The 25,691-nt window shown below is 40.8% G+C and overlaps 1 protein-coding gene and 1 long non-coding RNA gene across 3 annotated transcripts in view; one reads left to right on the forward strand and one right to left on the reverse strand.

Moving 5' to 3' along the window:
* The first annotated feature begins 1,643 nt into the window (after window positions 1-1,643).
* Window positions 1,644-25,691, forward strand: part of LOC121068640 — a 150,385-nt gene continuing 126,337 nt past the window's right edge. Inside the window, exon 1 of the long non-coding RNA XR_005819004.1 lies at window positions 1,644-3,574. This is a non-coding gene — a long non-coding RNA (uncharacterized LOC121068640). The remainder of the gene's footprint in view (window positions 3,575-25,691) is intronic.
* Window positions 22,981-25,691, reverse strand: part of SNAP25 (synaptosome associated protein 25) — a 62,429-nt gene continuing 59,718 nt past the window's right edge. For both annotated transcript variants that reach the window (XM_040553989.1, XM_040553990.1), the window contains exon 8: window positions 22,981-24,290. In XM_040553989.1, coding sequence (XP_040409923.1) covers window positions 24,222-24,290 — 69 coding nt within the window. In that variant the 3' untranslated portion in view covers window positions 22,981-24,221. The remainder of the gene's footprint in view (window positions 24,291-25,691) is intronic.

Raw genomic sequence — 25,691 nt, forward strand, 5'->3', positions numbered from 1 at the left:
ATTGAATCTAGTTCCTGAGTTGTTCTTACATTTGGGGGGGGGGGGAGTTTTACAGTATTAAAATGTACTTTTTAGGAAAATAAGTGGAATTTTTAAAAGTAAAAATAACAATATAGCTCCACATTATTCTGTTTTAAGAAAATTGCACTTAATGATCATATGTTGTTAGAGGCAAAAGCTTAAAAATTGTAGATGTCTTTGACATCACAAAAAAATTACATTTTACAATTTTTACATTTTTTCACATCTTATATTTTTACACTTATTTACATTTACAAAATTTTACACTTTTTTTGTAAAAAAAAAAAGTTCAGTTTTCAATTGTTATTTTTTTAGATATTAGTAAAAATTCCGCTGTTTTAAAAGCTTTGCAAGCATGCATGTCCTCAGCTCCAGTAAATGCAGAATCTGAATTCTGCTACTAGCTTTTGATATTTTACATAATTAATTTTTCCTACCCACCCATAAACCCACATTTTTTTGAATCTCATGATTATTTTGGGAGGGAGGAGGAGGAAAGAACTTATTCTTTTCCCTTTTCTGTTTTCTTTTTTAAATCCCCAGAAACATTAAGTGATTCAAGAGATGTACTTCCCATTAAAAAAAAAAAAAAGTAAATAAATGACTTTGGGGCAATTGATACTTTTGGGAGGAAAATTCATTGAGTGGTTCTTTACTGTTCCTTAAAGAGCTGTGAGCTGAAAATTTTGGGGACATAATTGACTCTGAATTGCATATTCTGAGCGAAGTGCCCCTGTGAACTGAACAAAAACCAAGGCTTAACATTTCATCAGGCTTTGCTAGGAGTAGTTCCACCTCTGAGATGAAGCGGAGATGAGTTTACATTTTGCTGACAGACATTTTGCCTGAAGGTTTGCATGGGAAAGGATGTTGCAGATAGCTAACTCTTAAAGCAGGTTAACACTAACCTCTCTTGAACGTGCCTACCAACTTTAGAAGGAACACTTGTATTATTAGGAAATAACAATATTTACCTCTTTATTTGCTGTGATGATTTGGTCGTATGTAGTTGTTGCAAGATGCCAGGCAGATGGTATTAAAGGATTCAAAATGAATGGGCAAACCTGCTCTGGAAGTCAGATACTTCTTTGTTCTGCTGTGAGACCTTGTGGCAAGGCTGCCTGGCTTGCTGAGTTTTGCCTTCATTTCATCACTGGCTTACTGTCGCTAGAACTGCAAGTCTTTCTTACTTCCCTGTACTTATATTTCTGTCTCCAGATGGAGAATATTTGCCTGTCTAAATGATGGCTAGGCATGGTGAGTGGCAAACCCAGCAGTAATTGTAAGGCACAAAATCAATTCCATAGCTGTAATAAATACAATTTTAGAAACAGCCAAGAAATGCAGAGGAGTGAGTGGATTTGGAGCCACAGGCCAAAAGATTATTTCTGTACATGGAGGAGAAAAAGCACTCAATTTTATCATAATTGTGTAGAAGGGCTCCCTGAATAGGGAATTGGATTGATATTTCTAGGTAATAAAAACATAAAATAGCTTGTATAGCAAGTACACGATGGTCTTTCCCTGTGCATTTAGTGGAAAGAAAACCTTAACAGAAAATCACTACATTGCTTATCTAATACAGTAAGCTTCAACTTTATTTGGTAGAGATCGTCAAACTGCATACGCTGTGCTTGTCACTTGCATTCAGTAACGTTTCATCAAAAATTAGTCTAAATTCCTTTCAAAGACATATTTTTTTATAGCTATAATAAGAAAAAGGAATTTGTACTACCCAGGAATCTGTCAGTAGAAGCTGAGCTGAAAATGATATTTATCTTTGTTGCAGATAAGTCACTTAGATAAGAACTTTTAGTGATAAGGGGTCATTCAGAAGGCGAAACTCTGTGCTTCAGCCTCTTCCCGGCAGACTCCTCAGGAGCAGGCTGATAATAAATTGAGTTTAAGCAATTATCTTAACGGAATGTTTTTCATGTGATGAATTTGAAGACGGTCATATTTCTGCGTGGTTCTGGCTATTGTCAGTAGTGCAGGCTGTGCTCTGTGCGTAGACCTTGATGGGGGAACTTGGAGATTTTATGCGAAGAGGGGGTTTTCTTCCAAGGGGACTGTCAGCTTCAGCCTGAAGGTAGGTGCAGGAACTGTTCCGAGGGCTCTTGTGTGCTCTTACTGGTTTCTTCTGGCCTTAGACATCATGCTGGGGAGGATGTTGTCATGCTGTGGAGCCAGGCTAGCTTATAGCAGCTGGAGTTGCTGAGATCCAGGAGGCCTTCTGAACTCAAAAACACTGGCATGTTTACTTTTGATTGTCTGATGTTCTGATAGTCAAAAAGGGTGTTGCTTTTATTTAATGAGGGTAATTACAGTGACTTGTATGGTAAGAAAATCTGTAAAACTGATTTTATTCCTTTTTCTTTTTAAAGGTAAACATTCAAAATTTGGGTCATTTCATGATTGTAAAGGAGGCTTTTGTCTGTTGGTTGTCCTGGCAGTGTGGAAAAGTCTATCACTTCCCCACCAGTACTTTGAGATTTTGGTCAATTCCTTGATGCTATTTGAGTAAAGAAGGCAGAAAGCAAGGACCAGGCAAAAGAGAGATAGTCCTTGTCCTCAAAAGGAACTGAAGATGAGATAGAGTAAGCACGGTCTGAGATGAGATACAAGTGCATGTTGACGATTATCTTTATTCTTTATGGTGGCCTATAGGTGCTTGGGGTAGCAAGAAGTCACCTGGACTGCTTTCAGCAATCAGCAATTTAAGGACTTCAGGGCTGGGCTGCATTGATTGCACTTCTAATAGGCACTGTTAGAACTGCTTCTCAGTTATGCCTAAATGTGCATTTCTTTAGGTATGTCCTTATTCAGAATCACTTTTTAAAGACCTGTCTAATAAGAAAACAAAAGGACAAAAGCGGGTACTCAGCTGAGATTTCACATCTCAGAGGAGGATGTCAAGGACTGGACCTTGTTTGTGCTGGTTCTGACTAACACCAGTACCTAAAAGTCATGGTGAAAATACTTAAATGGCAGGATGAGATATAGAAGTTTCCGTATGATCTGTCTCTAAAACCATGGGTAATGCTTTAGAGAGAAATTTTCAGGCTCTGCTTTGGTCCAAAGAATCACAAGATGGTGGAGGTCACTTACCTGCTTTGGGGACAGACCTGCCGGGCTCAGTTTAAAATCCAAACAGGCTTAATGTTTAACAGCAGGGAAACAAATCCAAAAAACATGCATGTCTTACTGGTGAATTCCCTTGGTGTCCCTGTTTTTCTTCCCACCAGTGCTGAATGCTGTGCCTTCAATAGCTCAGAGTCAAGTGATAAGTCATAATGCTGAATGCAGATTTACATACGAAGTTGCCTGGGAAACTTATGTCATAATAAATGTACTCCAGACTGGTTAGTTGTCCTGTAAAAGCAAGTAGTTGAGACCATTTTGGTTCTTGATGCCTAAGTGGTCACGTTGCTCTGAGTAAACCAATGTGCTAAGTGGTTAAAAACATGCAAACCAGCAAAACTGATTCAAAAATCCGACTGCAGAGATGGAGTACTGTCCTACTTGGTAGGAGCAGCCTTGACTTACTCATCAGGTATGTGCTATTAGTGAGAGTCCACAAGGTGAAATTAACATTTTTAATGCATATTGGGATCTTAGCTTTGGATTTGTTCCTTGATGCTATAATAATTACAGTAAAATAAGCCATATTTGTTTTTTTATAGAGATGAGGGAGCTTAGGAGAGACCTATCCGAGTGTGGTCAATATTCTGCTGATTAGGGTGTTCACCTGGGAATCCAGTTAGAAGCAGCGTGCTGTGGCAGTATCTATGGTTCATGAGAGTGCTCCATCTACTAGGCTGAAACTTTTTTTTGAGGGGTGAGGGGGGAACATGCATTTCCTGTTTTTATTTAAAAAAAATAATAATATATATATGTATATAAAATAAGGGCAGAGTCACGTGCACTTTGTTAGACAAGCAGTGTGACAGAGCAAGCGTAGTGAGATGTGGCTTCCTACAGATGCAAAGAGGAAGCCCAGGTTAAGATGCTGTAGGTCACTCCTTAGGTGGGAAGAGATGGTTTTTGATCTTTTGTCTCATGAGTCCTAAACTCATGTCTTGTCTACAGAGGGCCTGAGGTTTTCTGTTTTACATTCTAATAAATTAAAAAATAGGGGATTGTTTGATGTGGACATTTGGGATTTTGCTGCTCAATACCACAGTTCTCCTACACCTGCATATCAAGCTAATACTGAAGTTCACGTTGCATTAAAGGCTGAAACCTTTGAGATGCCCTTAATGCCACGGACTAGACAGTCTGTTCTTCTAGTAGATTTTTGGCAAATTGTTAGACTAGAGAAACAACCACAGATAAAATCTGTGTCTTTTGCTGAATTTGTTTGGCATAACTATGCAAATCAAAGACAAGACTCTGCTTCTCTGCTTCTGCATCTTCTGTCTGCTGTTTGTATACTTTAACACTTTTGTCAGCTGCAGATGGCAATAAGTGAAGGACAGAAAATGGCACGTGTCCAATCCTTCCAAGACCATTTTAGCAAAAAAATAAAATAAATGGGTTGCTATGATAAGGCAAAGTCATCAGTTACTCTGGCTTGCTGCAGCACTGTCATGGGACTGCTCTCAAGCTGCTGCGGTGAGGCAGACAAACCTTACTGCTAATCCTTTGGTTTAGTTTACACTAAATGCATGGGAAATTTGGGATCATGATCGAGTTGGGTTGTAAATGTACAGTTTACACTTGTCTTGGTGTTGGACACAGCATTGTCAGAGCAGCTCAGGTTAGCGGAATTCTTCTTCCACCCCCTGTACACCAGTGAAACACTGCAGCGTTGCTTAAGCTGGTTCACAAAACTGGGAAGTGAAATAGCTGGCATCCGTGGCAAAACTTGAACTTGGATTCCCTAAATGTTTTGGTTCTAGCTGGTGAGCGGGAGCAGTAGGAGCACAGAGGTCAAAACCCACAGCGGTCTGGCCTGCCCGTCTGCTTGCATTGCTGCACTGCAGCATTTAACCCTCTGCTTCTTAATGCAGGTTGGTGGTGACTGGCACTAAAGCAATGCTGTGCTATAAAAGGAGCATTTTAGGAGCTAATCTGAATGAAGCATCTTCCAAAACATCAGTTTTCCCTCTATCTGGCTGTGTCTCAGGATTTCTACTTTTTAAGACAAAGTTTTAACTTTCCTTTCTTTATCCAAGGAAAGAGATAGTGAATTGTGTCTGAAAATGTCCTGACCTGGTTACTTCATTATCTAATATATTTGCTGGATTCAGCTGTTGTTCTGTCCTAATTTTGGCTGATGGGAATAATTTCCAGCAGCAAATGGTGCAGCCTGTGCACTTGGATAAAATGAGAAACTACTTTTTTTTGCACACTTGCCTGTTGTTACTTATTTTAATTGCACAGCCAGGAATGTCGTGACATTCAGAAGACCGAGACACATGGGTGTTCAATACTTTCATCACGCGAAGGATAAACATATAGTTTTGGGGTGTTGCCATATAGCATGCATTGAGGAGCATCTTAGTACATGGCATTGTCATGGCTCAGGCAAATCCTCCTCACGTAACCCATGATTTGTTCTCTGTTCTTAAATAGCTCATTTCCTATTTGAAAATGTCCGGGGTGACTTCGGTGGGTGCTTGTTGCTGTGGCTCGACACGTAAGTTTGCGTACTTAGTACAAGGCCAGTAGCTGGTCCTGAGCTTTGAGCCCTGTTAACATCTGTTGGTCGTCCTCACCTCCTGCACTTCGTAGGCAGAGTGACCCTGTGACTTCATAGTCACCAGACATGCCCTAGGGACTGCAGCCCCAAAGGGTGCCGGGCGTTTTCTTCTCAAAGAAAAGACAGCATTCAGGTTTTTGCACTAATTGTGTACAGACTGTTCATGGGGAAAATCACCAGTTGTCACTGAAAACTGTCATCCTGTGATAGGTCTGCAGTTCTCTAACTCCTTCACACCTACTCCGTGCTGCCGTGACTCAACAGCAGGAGTGTTTCTGCACTCCTGTGGCTGGCCTAGGGCTACGCTGGTCATTGTATTTTTGTCAATTCACAGCTAGGCAGTCCTCTTGGCCTGCATATATTTTGGCTGCTCGGTGTGAGCTCTGAGTCGGGCGAGCTGGGGAAGCACTGCACAGGCTTGGCCTGAGCTGACCGCACGTTGGGAGGTGGAGGCTGCTAAGTGGGTCGCTTAGCACAGCCTTCAAGTGAGGTGGGGCTATCTTGATGCTGACTTGGGAGCTTACATTTGACTCTGCTTTCTGCACCACTTGGTCTCCATGCAGAAGAATCCCTCTGCATTCCCAGCCTCTGTGCTTGCTGACAGACTCTCCCCTGCCTGCTTTTTCTCAGTTCTCTTACAGCTGGCTGGCCCAGACAGCAGATAATTTCCCCTGAAAAAAAAATAAGCACTCTTACTCTCCACTTTCATGCATGTTTTCTGTGTGGACTTTTAGTTTTCCAGTGGTTCCAAGGTGTCTCATCTTTGTAGCTGGTTCAGCACTTAGGTGTCGTCAGTATCAGGGTATTGCATCAGCAGGATTTCTTTACCAAAAAAAAAAAAGGGGGCGGGGGAGGGGGAGTCTTCACCTTTTACCTAAATATCTCATTCCACCTGCTTGGTTAATTGAATGTGGGAATCTTAAAGGCAGAATTGATAGAGGTGAACTATTCAGCCAGCTTTCAGAATTTGATGCTATGGTGTATAATCTGCTTGATAAAGGAAAGCATCCTCAGTAATGAAATGCAGTTTTGTTACTGAAGAGGTCTTGTCATGAAAATATTGGGTTTGCACATGGAGAAGACAAAGTAAAATAAAATACCAGAAACCCTTTTTTCTGTTATAATAGTGCAAATTGATGTTTAATGTGAGGGGAAATATAGATACGAGTAAAGTAATCATTAACTAAACTTGTTTCACTGCAGGAACTTGATTGAATCCATTTGAGACTAGTGCTTTCTGATATCTTCCCTTTTCAGTTGGTGTTTTAGGCTGAAATGCAATGAAACATGTCTTGATCACCCAAGGATATGATGAAAATAGGATTACTGCAGTTTTTTGGAGGAAAAGAGCTGGTGCTCTGTAATTTGAGTATTTAGACGCGTTTGAAAGGGCCTCATTAAATTAAAGGTTACTCAGTAAGGGTGAATATTAAGTGTCTGCCTCATGTTAACGTACAGAAATTAGAAGGTTTTTTTGAGGAAAAAAAAAAGATTTCATAGGTACATTCAAAATTAATGAAAAATCCTGGCATAATTCTGTTTAAAAGTCAAAGAAATTTGTGGGAAACAGATTTGTGCAGGAATAAAAGGAATAGCCAGAGATTTCAGGACATAGAATTGTCTTTGTTTTGTGACTTCTTGGTGTGCTTGGTCCAGGGATTCTCTGTTCTGACTGCTGTGCACAGAGACCCTAAAATTTCTTGGCTTGCATCCCCAGGAATACAAACTCACAGACAATCATGGAATAAATTTATACTATTTCTGACTGATGATTTACTGGGGAAATGGCTGTTGAGTATTCTTGAGTCTTTGTTTCTTAAAACTGGTTATCTATGCTGCTTCTGCTTTCTATCCAGATTAAGCTTTTCAAATAATAAGATATTTTTTTTTCCAGTGTATCTAAGAAAATATTTTTGTGCAGTGGATGCAAGTGTTTAAGATAGCACTTCAAAAATTGTAAAAACTTTGAACTGTAGATTATATATAGCTCCATGGTTTATTATCAGATAATACGCAGTACTGATGACTGCTATCTTTACTGAAAAGCAAAGAGCCTTTACGCAAAGGTTGTATGAGATTTGTTGGTAGCCACAACAGATGCTAGAGACCAATCCCAAAATTTTCTTAACTGTGTCTGGGTTGCAGTCCTTTGGTGGCATCATGCCTGCTCCACCAGTACAATAAAGACAAGCATGATTAAAATTTCCAGAATACTCCTCTTTGTCAGTGACCTTGTGAATTTAGGCACATATTTTTAAATCCTACAATTACTTCTCTAAAGCAACAAAGCTGCTTTTTCTATATTTTGTGACTTTGGTAGTTCCTGTGTTGAATCCAAGGACTGTGTCCTCTTTTTCCTCCATGAGTTGTTCTGACTTTGTGAAAGACGCTCAGCAGTAGAGAAAGATTAAAAAAAAAAAAATAGAGCTCTGTGAAGATCTGATTCACTTCATCCCAGTAGTGGATTGGCTATTATTAGTCCCAGCCTTGTTGCACTGATCTTTATGTCCCTTGATCTTTTTGGGGAATTGCTTCAAGTGATGTTCAGTCTCCGTGGATTCTCAGATGCCCATTGTACGTGTATATTGTTGCTCCCAGGAAGGTCTCTGATCAACTGTCGCAGTAGCAAACACAGTAGAAGGTCTGATAGAAAGGGAAGTAGCATGCAGACGGCTTTCATTTTATACACAGCGACATTTTGGGCTGTAAACAACTTCTCATACTGGTGACTGTAGAAAGTGGATGACCGGAAGGCCTCTGGACATCACACTGTCCTGAGAACTGGGATAGAGGGTGGGCACTGAGTCACTGAAATCTGTATCAGGAAATTTGAGAGATTTGGGAGTTTGGTTGAGATATTGTACTTGTGCTGGGAAACCAAGTGAAATTCTGTAAGAAAGTTCCTTTTTGGAGTCAAAACAAAAAAACTGTAGTTGCCATATTCTGAGGTCAAAGAAGGCTGGTTGCTTAGATGATAGGAACTAATGGTAAAGAGCCAAATTAATGTCAAAGGAATAACAGGAATTGATTCAGATTCTCTCAGTAATAAAAAGGGTTCCCTTCATTTCAGGTCACTGCTTCACTTCAGCCTTATTTCATTTTACAGCAGTTCTGTCAGTTGTTCACAGTGTCAGCAAGATGCATTCCTGGGAAGTCATCCACTGCAACGGATGACTAATTTTTGCTTTAATGTTTTGTATATATGCATGTATGTAAATTAGTGGGGTTTTTGCTTAGAGCTTTAGAGAGAGGCCATCATGAAGTGTTAATCTCAAATGAGTCTAAGCCAGCTTTGCAGAAGTACAGGGGAAAATCAAATAAGTACTCCTTTCATTTACTCAAAACTGATATTTTTGACAATTTGGACTGTAAATAAGGCCCAGCTCTTCCTTCACACGTGTTTCTGCAGCTAATAAAAATCTAGTGAGGTTCTTGTGTGTGCAACAAGACAAAGGCAGGCGGCATACAACAAGAAATCTGTCCCAAATTGCTAGTTTGGGATAATCTGTAACCGTAATTTCTGCCATGGTACTCTTGCATTCATGACTGTTTACTGATCTCGAGTGTCCCCTGGGGTTTTAGAGCATGCATAAACAGCCATAACAGTTCCACCCTTAGGCAGTAGGAGCCTTACTGTCTGGTTAATTCCTTGTAAATCATGGTGCAAATGTCCACTCTGTCTAGGAATACCAGAATACTTCTCTACTGCAGTGTTAAATAATCAGTTATAGTGATTTATGTTGGCAGAACAAAAGTTAACTCTTGAGGTTTCTGTATTGAGGCAGTAGTTGTAGGCATGCCTGCAGTTTATGCAGAAATTCTTGTGAGCTTGGCTTCTTGCACGTACAAGCACTTGGAGTCCCCCTTCTTTTATTTTTTTTTATTTTATTTTTATTTTTATTTTTTTTTAATAAAATGAAAACTATACTGTCTGCAGAGAAGCTTGAAAATCTGAATCTGAGAGTTTCCAAGCAGGTAGAGACCACAGCTATAAAGACAATCTTTTGATCTACCTTATAAAGGGTGGGTGGGGATGGAGGGGGCTGCAAGGTTTGATGTGGCTAACACTGGCTGTAAAAATGTGGGTTAGGTTAGTGCACATGGTGGAGGACTCCAGCGGGGTGTCACGATGAGTCAGCCTGCCCCATACAGGTATTTTGTCGCAGAGATGTGTAAGGAGCACACTTCCTTTCCCACTGACGTGCACAGTGAGACATACTTGCCCATGGCACAGCTGGTCATTTGTTAGCTCCATAGCTGCTGTCTGTGTGCTTTTCCTTCTTGCCACCCCTCTATCTTTCCACAGGTCTCATTTTCTGACTTTGCAACGTCCAACCCGTCTTGAGGAACTGGACAAGCAACCTTTATTCTTTCCAGTGGGCAGGGAGTACAGCTTTTCCTGGAAGAGTGAGCCATAGGAAACCTAAGGAACAGTCTGTTCTCTTCCACTGTAGTGTTACATAAATAACGGACTCCGGAGACCTCTGCCATCTCGGCAGTGAGAGTACCAGCTGACTGATGCGCAGCCAAAGCATTAGCTGAGAGGTACGGGGTGGCAGAGGACGCTGCCATTTTGGAGAGGATGATAAATTCTCATTTTGCTGATGCTGTCAGCCAAGATCTTCATTTTTGTCAGGGCCTCATCAAGTGATAGCCACATGCTAATTTATTTGGCAATTTAAGAAGTGGGTTGACTCAGTCTTTCACTTTTTTTTTCTGGACATGAGGAAATTAAAAACTGAAAAATGAAGCAGGAAAATAGGCAGATCTCTGTAGCTGTCTGCTGTCAATCCTTGCTGCTTTTCCACATCATCTGTGTGGCAATGATAGAAATCAAAAGACAGGGCAGGTACTGAAACCTGCACTGCTTTTTCTCTTTTTCTGTTGAGGGAGAAGTTTCTTGTTATTGAAGACATAAATGGGTCATGTAGCTGCTGCATCTTAAAAATAAAATCGTTGGCAGGCTTCCCTTCCTGCAATGTACTGTGCTGAATTTCAATGAAAATCCCTCAAATGTACAGATCTCCCAGGCAGCTCAGAGTGCTGCAATATAAAATGCTGCAGCACACACTTCTGGGCAACTTCCGTGCCATTACATTTTCTTGTTCATAAATCTTTTCTCAATCAAAGTACCATTATTTTTTTCAGACTAATATCTAGATTCTGAATTGAGCAGCGTTTATAATATTCTCTATTTCCTCTTCCATGCACATGCAGAGGATGACTGTTACTTTGAAAAGATAAAATACGTTCTTGTGAAAACGGTCAATTTAAAAGGCAAAAATAAACATCCAAAACTTGTGGTTTTGAAGGAGGGGAAAGAACCCTTAGAGAAGTTTATTGTAAGAGTTTGTTCTAAGAGACAGATAAAAAGGCTTTGTCCTGCTCAAACTGCTGAGCATTCTCTTTTCTGTTTGATTCATTTCTGTTTTTCGTAGTGCTTCACACATGCCAAAACCATCACAGATATGACATAGTGATATGGGATTGTTGCCGTTCAACCAGCCTCCTGACCGTGTAAAATACTGCCACGTTGATGCCAGTTAGCCATTGGCTCCTTTCTTCCATGTTATGCCGCAGTTGTAGAACTGTGCTAAATAATGTGTACAAACATATTGCAAAGTACGCGTGATCAAGTCTAAGTCAGCCGGGCTGGGATGAAATCTCTAAAGCCTCTCTTGGATTCTCCACTGATATCTCACTGGCATGAAGAGCAGAGTGACAAAGCAAGCACCGAAGTCTTTTTATTCCTGTATTCCTCCCACCAGCCTCAGTTATTTTGGCAAACTGATCTTGTCTAAATGGCTAGCATTAGTAGCAAATTGTATATGAGGGAGCAGAAGAACGATGAGTGTGTATGGCTGGCAGTGGAGCCTTAGTTTGAATATCTCACCCAGTGGCTGAGTGTAAGTGCTGGAAGCAGGAAGAGAAATAAATGATTCTTGTGTGATCAGGAGATTAATTTCCCAGTGGAGGGCGTGCATCCCTTTTCACAGGGACATCTGTCTCCTGAAGGGCCAGAACCATTTAGTGCATTCCCCTAAAGCCCTGCCACTCATGTCTGGGAAATGCAGAGCAGGGTCTCCATCCCCAGATGCTCTGTCCCCGGGGGTGCCCAAGGCCAGGCTGGATGGGGCTTTGGGCAGCCTGGGCTGGTGGGAGGGGTCCCTGCCCATGACAGGGTGCTGGCACTGGGTGGGCTTTAAGGTCTCTTTCAACCCAACCCCTTCTGTGACTTCACCTTTCCTGCTGCTGGTTGGTGCAGCAGTGGTGCAGAAGAAGGTGAGTGTCTGTCTCCTCTCCTTTGACATTCGTCCCTTAAGGGCAACGAAGCTGGTGAGGGGTCTGGAGCACAAGTCTTATGAGGAGCGGCTGAGGGAGCTGGGGTTGTTCAGTCTAGAGAAGAGGAGGCTCAGGGGCAACCTTATCACCCTCTGTAGATACCTTAAAGGAGGCTGTAGAGAGGTGGGGGTTGGTCCATTCTCCCATGTGCCTGGTGACAGGACGAGGGGGAATGGGCTAAAGTTGCGCCAGGGGAGGTTTAGGTTGGATATTAGGAAGAACTTCTTTACTGAAAGGGTTGTTAGGCATTGGAATGGGCTGTTCAGGGAAGCGGTTCAGTCACCATCCCTGGAGGTCTTTAAAAGACGTTTAGATGTAGAAGACTTGTTAGTGTTAGGTCAGAGGTTGGATTAGGTGATCTTGGAGGTCTCTTCCAACCTAGATGATTCTGTGATTCTGTGACGTCATATTGTGCATCAGTGATGCTAAGGTATTTTCAGTTCTGCGTCTCAACTTAAGCCCATCCAGTGGTAGACCCACAGCATAAGCTTTAGAGAAACTGATGGCTGTGGGTTAGAGAAATCCTTGTGAGGCTGTGCAGAAAAGGAAACTCTGATAGTGGTCAGTAACTGGGGAGCTCTGACTGATCAGCCTGGCAAAGCAGAAGGGAAGGGCTGTTCTCTCAGGGAATACTTCAATCACATGATTTTACCTCCACTGACAGTTCTTTCTAGCTGCCTTTGCTATTTTACGTAGTCACTGTGGAGAAATTATTCCTTGTATATTTTTACATCGGTTAGCACTTGCTTGTGTGAAGATTGCTTGTGGTAAGAAATGTCTGGTATCATTGGACTCGAGGAGTTGTGTTTGCTAGGTTTTCCATGTGTAATGTGGAGTTATTGACCACATTTCAATCTAAATTAATCTCATACATATACGTGTTTGTTTTGAAAACATTAACTGTCCAGTCTTTCCTTCTTCCCAATAGTTAACTGTCCCACATTTATTCTTGCTGGCCAATGAATGTCTCTGTGCTGGTTGTTTAATTGGCAGTTGAGTTCCCTTAAGTTAATAGAAGACCTAACTCTGAAGGAAAGCATGTTATCAAAATGTATAGACTGATCTTATTAGGTGAAAGCATTTTTGTTTAAATGAGAAATGATGAGACTGCATCCTCAGTATCTTTTCAAGAGTGGCTACAGGTGATTGCTGTTCCTGGAGGCTTGTATGCTGCTTCCTGAGTCATGTAATTCTGAACAGAGAGGCAAAGGAAAATGATTTCCCCTAAACGTAAGTGATGAACTGTCTTACCTCCCATGCTGAAATCGCTGTACTGTGTTGCTTTCAGACATCAGTGCAATAAGCAATATGAAACAGTGCATGCTGGGAGGTATACAAAATCCCTTTTTCCCCTCCCCCTAGCTGAATCCACTCTATTTTATTCCTGACTGCCTGCAGCTGAAGTCATGTGATAGTACATCTGCTTTACATGAACAGGACCATTTTACATAATTCATTATGTGCAACTACGATGTCAGCTGCTAATCCGGGCTAATCCAGCACTTCCCTGTAGAGCTGCATTAACGAATCTTGCTTCAGCCTTTGCAGCTCAGCCCTTGATGGCTAGCGGTCCTTCGTATGGCATGTGGTGCTCAGAGGAGGTCAGCCAGGGTGTGCAAGGCCACCAGTTTCCAATCATCCCTGATGACCGCAGCCCACCACGTCAAAACTGCAGCACAAAGCCGTGGGCTGTGTTGCTGTTCTTGCTCCTCAGCCCTCCGTCCTCGGAGGCTACAGCAACACAAGGAGATGCAGTGTCTGGGAGAGCCAGCGCTGAAAACAAAGAGCTGATGGCCTCCAGTCTGCATCGGTGACTTTTAAAAGCAATACTGACAAGCACACCTCTGGGGGAGTGCAGATTGTGGTCTGCGGTGTGTCCTTGCATCCTGCATGGCCAAATCCATCGCCTATCCAGAGACCTGGTTTGTTTCCATGAGTGAGCTGAGGATCATTGAAAATAACAGCAGACTCAAAGCTGGTTTTTCTTTTCATTTAACCTTAACTCATTTCTCAGTGATTTTTTTTTTCCTACCTACCTATTAATATGGCCCTACTTTACTGGTAAAGGCTCTGTATATCTTGGCCCTATCTGAAAAAAAAAAAAAAAAAAAGCTTTTGACTTTCTCATTTTGGCTAATATAGATGTTTAGACCTCATTTTATTCTGTGACTGCTCTGATGGAGATGACGGCACAACTTTGTCTCCAGAGTCCAGAGAGCCTGGTACAAAGCAGTGCCACAGCTCTGGGTGTGCACCTTGGGAGGGATGGCAAGGTGGCGATTCACCCATCATACAGACTGCATTTCCAGAGCATGCCTGCTGGCAAGAAAACACATCCACTGCCTAACTTTCCAAGGTAAATCTATTTCTGAAACAAAGACAATCATCACCGTACACTACCTGCAGTTGGGAGTAACTCCAGGTTAAATTTGGTGCATTTTTGACTAATATTTGGCCCAGAGCACCAGCGATCTCCTGAAGGTGTCCCCTATCTAGGCATCCAAGTCCCTCAGAGCAAAACTAGATGGAATATTAGTGTTTTCTCAGTTTTTCTCCTTGCATTCACATGGTTGTGACGTGCTGTAGCATGTGGATGTCAACATCAGAGCTCCTATGACAGCCACAGTATGTGTGCTGTGTTTCAAGCTCTGTCACTTGTACAGCCATGCTGATTTAGGGGAAATGCTCTGTCCTTTTCTCAAGTATTTGCTCAAAAACCAGCAACAACAGACAACCAAACCCCAAGCAGAGGAAGCATGACTTCATCTTCTCAGTTTTCTCCTTTCTCTTCTGCTGTGCTGGGCAGAAGAGCAGCTAAGGCATTTGCAGATGTAAAAATACGCTTCTGGGAGTTCTCCCTGTGGGAAACCATTGCTTCACAGAGGAATGATTTAAACAGCTGTAGTCTGTCTTGACAGCATATTTTCTTTACCCTTGGAGCTGCAAAATAACCTTTCTGCCAAAGTTACTTTCAGCTGTGAAAATCAGGTGCCATGGTATATACCTTTACAGGTGTCAGGCATTTCTTGGAAGGGGCAGAGGTGGTTGAAAAATGCAGGGGCACTTTGACAAAAGTGACTTTTTTATGCCAAAAATACAAATATTTTAATTTAAAAGGGAAAAATCACCAGATTTTTCACAGATCACCTAGAAACAAAGATAAAATTTGAAGGGGGGAAAAAAAAAAATACTTGGTCCAGAAATTCTGCTATTTTGTTCCATTGAAGTTGCTGTCTAGGTCTTTTGTGCACTTTCTAATTTTGTTTTTTACTCCCCACTTCCTCCCAGGATAACCCTCTTTTTCTGACAGTACTCCCTATTAACACGTGATTGCATTAACACTGTGTTATGTCCCACATCAGTACTGAAACCCAGCTCAGACAAGACAAGAACCAGAGGTAGTACGGTCAAGTTTTAAAACCGCTAGACTTTGTTTTAACTTGCCTAAACAACATGGTGGTTTCTAGTAGAAAAATGGAAATTATTCCTTGGAAAACACTGTTTAGGAGGAAAAAAAAATCAAGAAACTTAATTTCTTTAGTGTAAAAATAGGTTTAATGTGGCAGGTCACTCAAGTAAATAGCATGAGATGTTAGAAAGTATCACTGATGAGGGGCAAGAAATATCTGTAGGGACATTCTGTAAGAGATGGGCAAAACCCAAGGACTGTACCAGACCCAAGGCATTTGGGGCTGTTGTATTCTCTGAAGTTCTGCCAGCCACTGCTTTGTGAAAGAGTGGCCAGGGCTGCTGAGAGTCTTTTCCCTTCCTCAGCTTGCTTTCTGCTTTTTTTATTGCCTCAGTTGTTAACTTTTTTTGTTCCTGTGACTCACTGGCAGTAACTCAGTGTCCACGTGTATCATGCGGCCATTGACTTGTGTATTTCCATCAGATTTAATTCTTCCAACTTCTATGATTCGTTGATTTGAGTGGTTTGTGAATCACTAACTTCATAAAAAGCTGATTGTATCACAGCGTTGTGTAATACTTACAATTGATTTTTAATCCTGGAGAGTATTCATGGAATAGTGACAATAGTTCTGAGTACATTTGTTTGAGGAGATGATGCATGTGTTACAGAGCTGTTATGGGCCTGCACCTTTTTATTTTCCAGGCTAATTTTAGTTGCCAGTGTCACTTCATTGACTGAAGTCACGTGTCCTAATTAGTTCCCATTTAAATAAAATAGGATTGAGGAATCCAATTTCAGACTCAACACTGAAACTGGCCAGTTTGCTGCATTGGCTCAGGACTGAGCACGTAGCTAGCAGTTGCTGTCAGAAGACGGGAAATAAAGCAGAACAAATGTTCTGCTTAGTTATCTGTCAGGTTTTCATAGAAACCGTAAAATCTCTAGCCCTGTCGCCCTCACCTTACAATTTCTCTCCATTCAAAAGATTTTTCTGCATTTCAAAGGCTTTCCAGAAATTGTTTTGAAATTGTTAAAGTATTTTCTACCTCTCATGGTATTCAGAGCTTCAGAAGTTTGTATTAAGCAAGAATTATTGAACTGAGCATTTCCAGGGAGGACTGAACAGGGTCTGGCAAGATGTAAAATACGAAGGCTAAAGATAAAGCTTAAAGATATCAGTGGTGGCTGCAACTCCTCTCATCATTTCACAAGTTCTCCTTAGTATTTTGTCAGACTGGAAATCAAAATGACTACTAATGTGCTTAGTTGTTTTGTACAGTCAAATAAGGGGTGAAAATCAAAGTCAGTGCATGGGAATGGTTAAAGGAGTAGTACATAAAAAAAAAAAAAGTTAATTCTCAGCAGCCATTTTCACTTTTAAAACTCTGCAGAAACATGCTGGATGTTTTGGACTGAATAGTAGGTGGGTTTTGATTAGTGTAAGTTGACTTAGACCATTGCAGACTCTCTAGATAGCCATGGAAAAATGAACTGTGTTCACTCAGACTTTGGCACTGTCAACAAATTTGCAAGCCAAACTGAACCAAGATACAGTTCCCTTTCTGTAACTACACGTTGGCCTTCCTTGTCTGCTTAGGCTGTGGGCTTGTTGGGGCAGGGATGGGCTGCGTGCACCAAAGGGACTTTGCGTCCCTCAAGGTGCTGCTGTGACACCAATGCTGTTGGTGCAGAGGATTTGACGGGTGAGGAGAACATCTGGCTGGCACCTAGTGCGTAACAAGCCAGACCCTTTCCTGCAGTGCATTACTCCTGTATTCACCTGAATTAGGGCTGTTTGCTCCCCTTCTTCTGATTGTCTCTAAATAGAAGCATTTTAAAGGGAATTATAAACCAATATTCTGATTGTTACCCTAATGCTTTTCTCTCTCCCCCAGATTGCTTTTCCTGATTTAACTTTTGCTACTAAGCATAACAAAAACTATTCTAGATTAATTTCATAATACAGTAATATATATAGTCAGTAGGTTTCCACAGGTTTCCCACTTGGTTTCAACTGAGCTCTTTATCTCTAGTCTAATTTTCGCTCATTCAAGTAACTGTACGTGTGTGCAGTGGTCTGTCCTTCCAAGTCCTTTCTGACTGCTTGCTGTCTGTGTCTTTCAGTCAGGTCACCTCAGAGAAGGGCACCACTGCAAGGCTGCTGCTCCAGCTCTTGCTGCATCCTCCCATCCACCACAGCAGCTCTGCTTCTCAGCATGTGTTTTAGTGTGTCCACTTTCAGCTTTGATTTCTCGTCCTCTGCACCTTCCTAAGGCTTCCAGTGCTTTCCTGTCCTCCAGCTGTCTGACCAGTGCTTCTCTTGCATGTTTGGGGGGGGTTAAAATGTAATTCTACTTTAGTTTGAGGGCAGATAGGCTTTCTCTTTTTCACCTCAAGACCCAGCATGTCAGTGAATATGGGCTGGCCTCTGAGGGTAAGGCGTAAGGATAGCCTGGGAGGAGCAGCAGTTCATTAAATCTTCTGTTTCTGCTTAGTTTCTCATCGTGCTGTAATTGAATCTAAGAAACTGAAATGTGCAATGGGCACTGAAAATATGTTTTAAGGTAAAGGCTTAAGGCTGAATATCAGAATTATAGATGCTGTTTTCTCCAACAAACTTTTATGTGGCCCAGCTGTTTGAAGGGCCACCTAGGCTTTTAGGGGTCCTACACATAGCAAAAGCAGTTTGTAAAATGCTGTTGTCAGATGGGCTTATTGTTAATATTGTCAAGCCTGGGAGTACTATACAGTAAAGTCAAAATAGGTATGTTTTCTTAAAGGTATTTTGCTCACGTTTGTATACTGTTGGTTTTGTTACCCAAGGAAACCTTTAGTACAATGGGATTTATGCATATTTATGCTTTGGAGCTCTAATCAACCCCCACTAATGTGGATAAGAACTATTTTATTCCTTTTTAATGAACTTTTGATCAGTATTAGATGGAAAACCTACTGTGCTGTAAGTGGAACTTCCAGCTGCCTATATTTAAGTTAACACTTAGCAAATTAGCTAGGACTTCCTATAGTGAAGTTAGCTAAACCATTTCTGATACACTATTTCATTTTAACCTTCTTACGCCAACTCGAGCTGTTATGGATTTTGGATGAAATAACCCAGCACTGGGGATCTGTCCCAGGAGGGATGAGGAAAACCTACTTCCTCTGCCTGCTTTTTAAAAACACAATTTTGAAAGCTTCATCTTAAAATAAAATTATTTTTTGATTTATGAAATTTGGGCAAGTGAAGGAGAGTTGTTTTGCCTGTGTTAAAAAAGATCACCCAGCTGTCTCACAGAGGAGCACTGGTATCCACTAGGACTGTGGGCCAGACACATTTAGCAGCCTCAGCTGTTGCCTTCCTGTGTAATATCTGCCCGCACTTGTATGTCTGTGCTTTGCCTTCTGTCCGCAGCTGTCCCAGCACCTTTGCTTGCATCAACCTACAGACACTTTCTGGATCCTTTTGGATAGACTATCCAAAAAATTTTCCTGGCAACTTGCACGCTGCCTGCTGGGACTGACAGGGCTGAGCAAGACTTTCTTATAGGTGTCCCTCTGAGTGATGGTGGAGTGGTTGTGGTGCTAAGCTGTGGAGTGGAAAGCAGGAGGCTGCTTGTTTCTTTGGTGTTCCTCCTGCTGAGATCATGGAAGAGACGGCCTGACTTGAAAGCCCAGGGGTGACAAATATGCAAGTGGGTAGACATGAAGCAAGTGAAATGAGGGAGAAGGCTGAAGGAAGGCTAATTGAACACAGCTGAAAAGAAGAAGGAAAAAGCAATTGGATAGGTGCTAGGCGGCTTAGGAGGGAGGGAGCAGAGCTGACAGAAGCCAGGGAGAAAGGGAAAGGAGAAACAGGCGGTGGGACAAAGGTGCAGGATGCACTGGAGGCCAGAGTAAAAGCAGCGTGGAGGGAGCTGGAGGCTGGTCCAGGGGAAGGAAAAGGCAGTTTGAGGCTGGGACTCTCCATGAAAGATTCCCACAGCATTTATTTTATTGTTTATACCAAGGCAACAACAACCCTGATACCCTAGTTGCTACTTTTCACTTTCAGCAAGCAGCTGTGGAGCCTACCAAGAAAAATGTGCACCCCCTCCATGTGCTACTGACTCCTTGGCCCCTAGAAGGGCAAACCATTTACCCCATTATATTTTTTTGCGCAGGCAGCGGTGATCTCAGCATGCAGCCCAGTGGCTGTAAATCAGAGTGGTCCACTTAATTTCTTTTGATTTCCCTCATCTTGCCATCTTGACTTTTTTAATTATGAAGTACCGCTCAAAACTAAACAAATAAAAAATGCCTAGTATTTTACAACACAAACATAATCTCTCTGAATCCTCTTACACAGAGGATCCAACATCGTTTGGCAAGTGCTTTGAAAAATAAATAGCTAAAATAAACATAACCTCCCGCCCCGTCAAAACATCACAGTGCCCTAACTTCTCAGCAGGGTTCATCTCCTATGTCTGCATTTCTTGTAGCTATCTGCAGGTTTAAAAATACTGTGTTCTACTAACTTCCAAAGTAACTGTCCCCATCTCTTTCTAGAAAGGCAACAAAATGGTTCAGAAGACAGCAGTCACATACTGCACACCTACGCCCACAGGCACACACAGCAGCAGTGCATATACTTAAGCTGTCTCTGACACATAATTTTCCTTATTACTAAGTGCTCAGCTCTTCCCTTTTCAGTGCCTTTAAAATAAAAGATTTATATGTGCTTATGTACATGTAGGAGAAGAAAGGGAGGGAAGAAGTGTGGGAATTGATTTGTCTGCTTCCAGATCCCCCAGATAAGCCTTGAGCAATCTCACCAGATTTGGGTCCAAATCCAAAGCCTGTGGAGGTTGTCAGTTACTGGTGTTGTGCACAGAATATTTTGGAGAGTAATAGTCGCCTGGATTTCTAGAGGGTTTAATGTATATCCGTAACAAGTGTGTCATGTGGTATAGGCATCTCCGTGAGGAGGTGCTTTACAGTTTGTCATGCAAACTGTGACATACTTAGTTTTCTTCAGAAGGATGCATCCTATTTAACACATAAGCTAATAAAATTTTCATTTATTTGAAAAAATGTATGCTCCTCGCTGTTCTTCAGAGTTGTCGTTTCTTGTTGCATGCAGTAATACCACCAAATCTTCAAGGAATACTAATCAATTCTTTTTCACACTGTACCTTATGTCAAGTCCATGTGCTTTTCCTAACGTGCTCTATCAAACCACCGGGTACTGAGTATGACCCATGGTTTCTTTTTGTGTGTTTGTGTCAGTCTGGAAAACTGTAACCAGCTCTTCTGAGTATACAGTTGGTGAGTTTATGCTAATGTTGGGAAGCATCAACATCCTAAAGGCTTTAAGGTTATTTCAGATAATCCTCCTTGATGTTATTTAGATCTTCCAGTTTTTTTAAGTTTCTCACTGCTGACATCAGGCCAGGTATTAATGAAGACAATTTTTTTGCACTATTTATTACACTACTTACGTATTTTGTTCTGTTGAAGAATAATATTCAGGTATACTTTTGGGAGATTATTTTGATATTTCTATTTCTAGGAAAGGAGGGGAAAGCATGATATGAAAGAAGTTGTTAATTGTGCACTTACAGAGCTCAACAGAGTCTGTATTATACTTGGGCTTCAGTTTTAATTTAAGCAAGATTTTAAGTAATCCAGTTGGGTACTTCATTCAGCTATGGCATTTGAGAATATGAAAAAATTTTCTTACAGCCACCTCAACCCAATATGAACATGAAAATTTAGTTGTATTGTGCACAAACATTTCATGAAATTGCACTGCAAGTTTACAAGTAAGTGATGGTTAATGAAGCTTTGTTTTTTCAAGCACCTTCATACTTTCTTGTATCAACCTGGCCTTCCAGATGGCACTCATACTACAACAAAGAAGTTGCTGATCCAAAATACGTCATGGTCAAAGGGACATTTCTTGCTGGTAAAAGATGGCTTACCTTTGAGAAAAAAAATGGTATGTTTTATTTCTACAGTCAGCGTGACAGCTTTATCTTGTGGGAGCTGTGATTCTGGCCCCCTGACCATCCCCTCCCTCTCAGGAAGCCTTGCCCCTCCAGCAGGCAGACTCTGGGGAAGCCTGCATTGTACTATGGGGCAGCTACTCCCCTGGGGATGTGGTGTGTCAGAAACTTAATGAATGGAAGTGGATTGCTATAGGAGCAAACTGCAAAGATCGAAGCTTTCTTTGAATTGTTTCAAGAACAATTAATCCTACAAAAGTCAATTTCAAAAACATCAGAGAAATGCAATATATTACGTTTACTTACTTAAGCCATTTCCAGCCATCTCCTCAGAGACCCTGCGTACAGTGGGAGAGGATACGAAGATGAATGCAATTTAACGTTTCAATATTTCTGTGTTTTAAACTTTGTTTGGCAAAAAAACTCCAATAGCTTGGTTTTTCATCTTTGAGACTAAAACAGATGTCGAACCATAGCGATTTCCTTCACTGCAACAGCTTATATTTTTGAGTAGCTAAACATACTTTGGAAGTCTATTTTCTTCAGATAGGGTACTTTCATCATGCAGATGAAAGTACCTCTATTAAAATAATCATTGCATCCTTATATTTCCTTACCCTTTTCAAATACCCTGTTATTTTTATGTTTTCATATTGACATGTTCTCCAGTCGATTACTGCCCTCCCTTTCAGTAGTCTTTGACGGTGCAGAATGACAGTGCTGTCACAAATACTGGAATGCCTGAATGAACAGAATGGAAATGGCCAGCAGATTAACAATATTTGTTTGAAGTTTACTCTTTGGATTGAAGTAGTGGGGGAAAATATTTACATAAATGAATTTTTAATAGATGCTAAAAATAAAAAGCTGCTAAAGAAAATACAGCTTGTGTATACATTATCATGTGATTTTAATTATGCTAGCATTTATGTGCTTTGTATATTTTGACTTAGGGCCATGTGAGACACATGAGTGAACTGTCACTCATGTAGAGTTAATTATAATTTGTCCATATAGGGGAAAAAATAGGAAAATATGATACTTTTCATTGGCAGTAAGCATTAGTTGTTGTTAGTCCTTTGAGAAAATTATTCTTAGCAGACTGTACAAACTCTGTAGTTCAAAGTGTTCCCTGAAAAGGAGTATATTAACATGTGGCTGGATCCACTACAGGAATGAATTTTATTGACTAAAGAACTATACCCTTTTGCACCACATCATTTATTTCATTTTCCTTTCCCTTGAACAAGAAAATATATTTTGATTCAGTGTTTGGCAATCCAAGCCAGGTTATTTAAAATAATATTCTTTTTGTGCTTAGTGCAAAATGCTATTTTTAGACAAGATACTTTTCCTCTTATACAGTATTGCAAACAGAAATTTCTCATAAAATTCTCATACAAAAACAGTTTGTAGAGAGTCTTTAAACCTCTTTGTGCTTCTCCTTTTCCCAGTAAGCGACAAATAACTGGGTCTCACTGACGCATAGAGTAACAAATGGATAAAGCAAGCGTGGATTCTGAGATCTATAATTTTTAATAATTTTTAAACTAGCTACAAAATGTCAATCACTTCACAAACTGACAGGAGACATAAGGAATTTCATATTACATGCTGTAAATGATATTTATCTCACAGTTTATCTAGAGTTCATTCATTTAGGTTTTTTTATTATTTTTTAATTAAGTCAACTACTGAACATCTCAGCGATTTGGTGTGCATAGCTCTAGGTAAGCAACAGAGAACTGTACCGATAACAAACCACATGGGGATAGCGACTAGTAAGAGAGAGCCTTATAAAAATTACATTTCTTTGCACCATTTCATATGGTAGTCGTTTCCTCCAAAAGATAGTCTTCAAAATCAGCAGACAAACCTAATATATTACACTTATTTCTTTTTGTCTTTGACATATTTTCAGCCAAGCTTCTTTTGCTGGCAATGGCTAAATGGTGAGTGCCAAATCCCTCTTTTTTTCATAATTAAAAAATAAATAAATGATCATGATTAATAACTATATATATCAACAAGAAAAAAGTGGCACGACTGCAAACTTGCTGGTATAACATAGTCCCAAAAGAGTCCGAATACTGAGCATGCTTTTGTTGTCATTGTTGGTGTGCTACTGCCATGGGAAAAAGTCTTGTTTAAGTAGGAGTCTAAAAGTCTATTTATTCCTCATGCATAAATGCATAAATCACATCACTTTGTAGTGCAATGCTTGTTATAGTAATATAATTCCACATTGTCTAATCATGAAATCATAACAACAGATAATGGCAATGAAGAACCGAAGACAGTAGGTTTAAGTGCTTAAACATCATGATACCCAAAGACAGGAGTATGGCAGTAGCTCTGTGGAATGTCACAGTTTTACAAGAACAATACTGTATATTTAAAGGTTAACAGCACGTTTAGCATTCCAACATTGTTGTCATTCAGCAAACATCATTTAAAAAAAGGAGGAGAGGAAAAAAGAAAAGGAATCCAAACAGAAACAAGGAAAGGAGAAATCCCAAAAAACATCATAGTGAGCTATAGCCATCAAATCAGCACTATGTACAACCTTTGGAAAGAAAGATATCTAGAAAAAATAATTACAAGTATCATTTTTGGAAAGCTGACAAACTACACAGGACAACATTTACAATGGGGTTGATATGTGCATGTGTGCAAACCTAGTAGGTAAATACCATGATAAAAGCATGAAGGTACTGCCCTCTTGGACAGCATTAAAAGGAAATGCACTTTGCTGCATTTAACCACTGCCGAGCATCTTTGTTGCACGCTGGTTGGCTTCATCAATCCTGGTTTTATTGGAATCGGCCTAGGGAAGGACACAGGAGACAAATTATTAAGTGTCAGAGAGCAAACGTACAATGCTTTGACGACACTCCTCTGGTGTTGGCTACATCAGCAGAAAATTTAAAAAAGGAAGAGAGAAGAGAAGAGAAGAGAAGAGAAGAGAAGAGAAGAGAAGAGAAGAGAAGAGAAGAGAAGAGAAGAGAAGAGAAGAGAGAGAAGAGAAGAGAAGAGAAGAGAAGAGAAAAAGAGAACTGTTGTTACAGTGGTATTAGGGACCCAAATGGAAATTACAGGTGAGCCTGGTTTTGTGACACTTCAGGTAGCCTTCGAGCAGAGCTTTTCTGATTGTATTCAGCCTCACTGAACTCTCTTAAACACCTTGCCAGCTCTGTAGCTGGTGCTAAGTGCTTGCACCATTAACAGTGATGGATGATGGCATGAAAACTGATGATGTGCCATGTGGACTTCAGCGAAAAGCTTCCAGTGCTCTGTAAGACTTAGATTCAGTGGACATGGGCTCCATCTGGATCTCTTGGTTGCACACGTGACAAGAAAGGAGTAGGTAGGAGTGGTGCCATTATTCGTTTCTCTCAACAAAAAGCTCACCAGCGTAGTTGCAAAACAGTAACCTCTCATCGGGCAGCAGCACAGACAGGGATTAAGCAAAGGAAGGGAGTCTATCACCACTTGGGATTCTACCATTATTTGAAAGAATCAAACTGGAATTTAGTCCAGCGCGGGCTGAACTGTTAATTTAGCTGTCTTCCTTGTTGTAACACTTCCCATGCTTAAAAAACGCCGCTAATGAAGCAGCATCACCTTGGAGGTTTAGGAGTGCTCTTCCAGTGGGCAGAGCCTTTCACTGTGGCTTTCTGTTGCTCTGCAGAAGTTAGTTTTGGAGACAAAGACATTGCTGCAGCTGACAAAAACTGTCAAAGCTCCCTTCAAGCCCATGTTGCTATGTCGATTTATGCTAGCAGAGGGACTAGACAGAAAATGCTTTCAGTGTTTGAAATCAGACCTGTGGGAAAGGTGAGAGTTGTGTTACTGCTTTAAAAGCATGACATCAAACAGCAAGCTCTTTTCTGTGGTTTGATGTCTTCATTTTTTAAAACTTTAATGGTTATTCCCCCTTCTCTGGGGTGTATCCAAATTGTACAGATTTATTTTAAATCTCCAATTTGCCAAGGCAGAATGGTGAAGCAACTTTCCCACATACATTTCAAACCTTTTAAAAATGGTTATACTGATGTGCAATAAATCATTGTTAAGAATCTTGGGCTTTTCTCCATAATTGATCTGGCAAATGCTATGTAGATGTGTATTTTTAGTACAGCAGCATGTGCCAGATCCTCAGCAAGCGTAAATCAGCATAACTACTCATTATGAACCACACTCCTTTATTTTAGCTATGAATTTGACC

This window comes from Cygnus olor, chromosome 3 (genome assembly GCF_009769625.2).
Source record: "Cygnus olor isolate bCygOlo1 chromosome 3, bCygOlo1.pri.v2, whole genome shotgun sequence".
NCBI classification, from domain to species: domain Eukaryota; kingdom Metazoa; phylum Chordata; class Aves; order Anseriformes; family Anatidae; genus Cygnus; species Cygnus olor.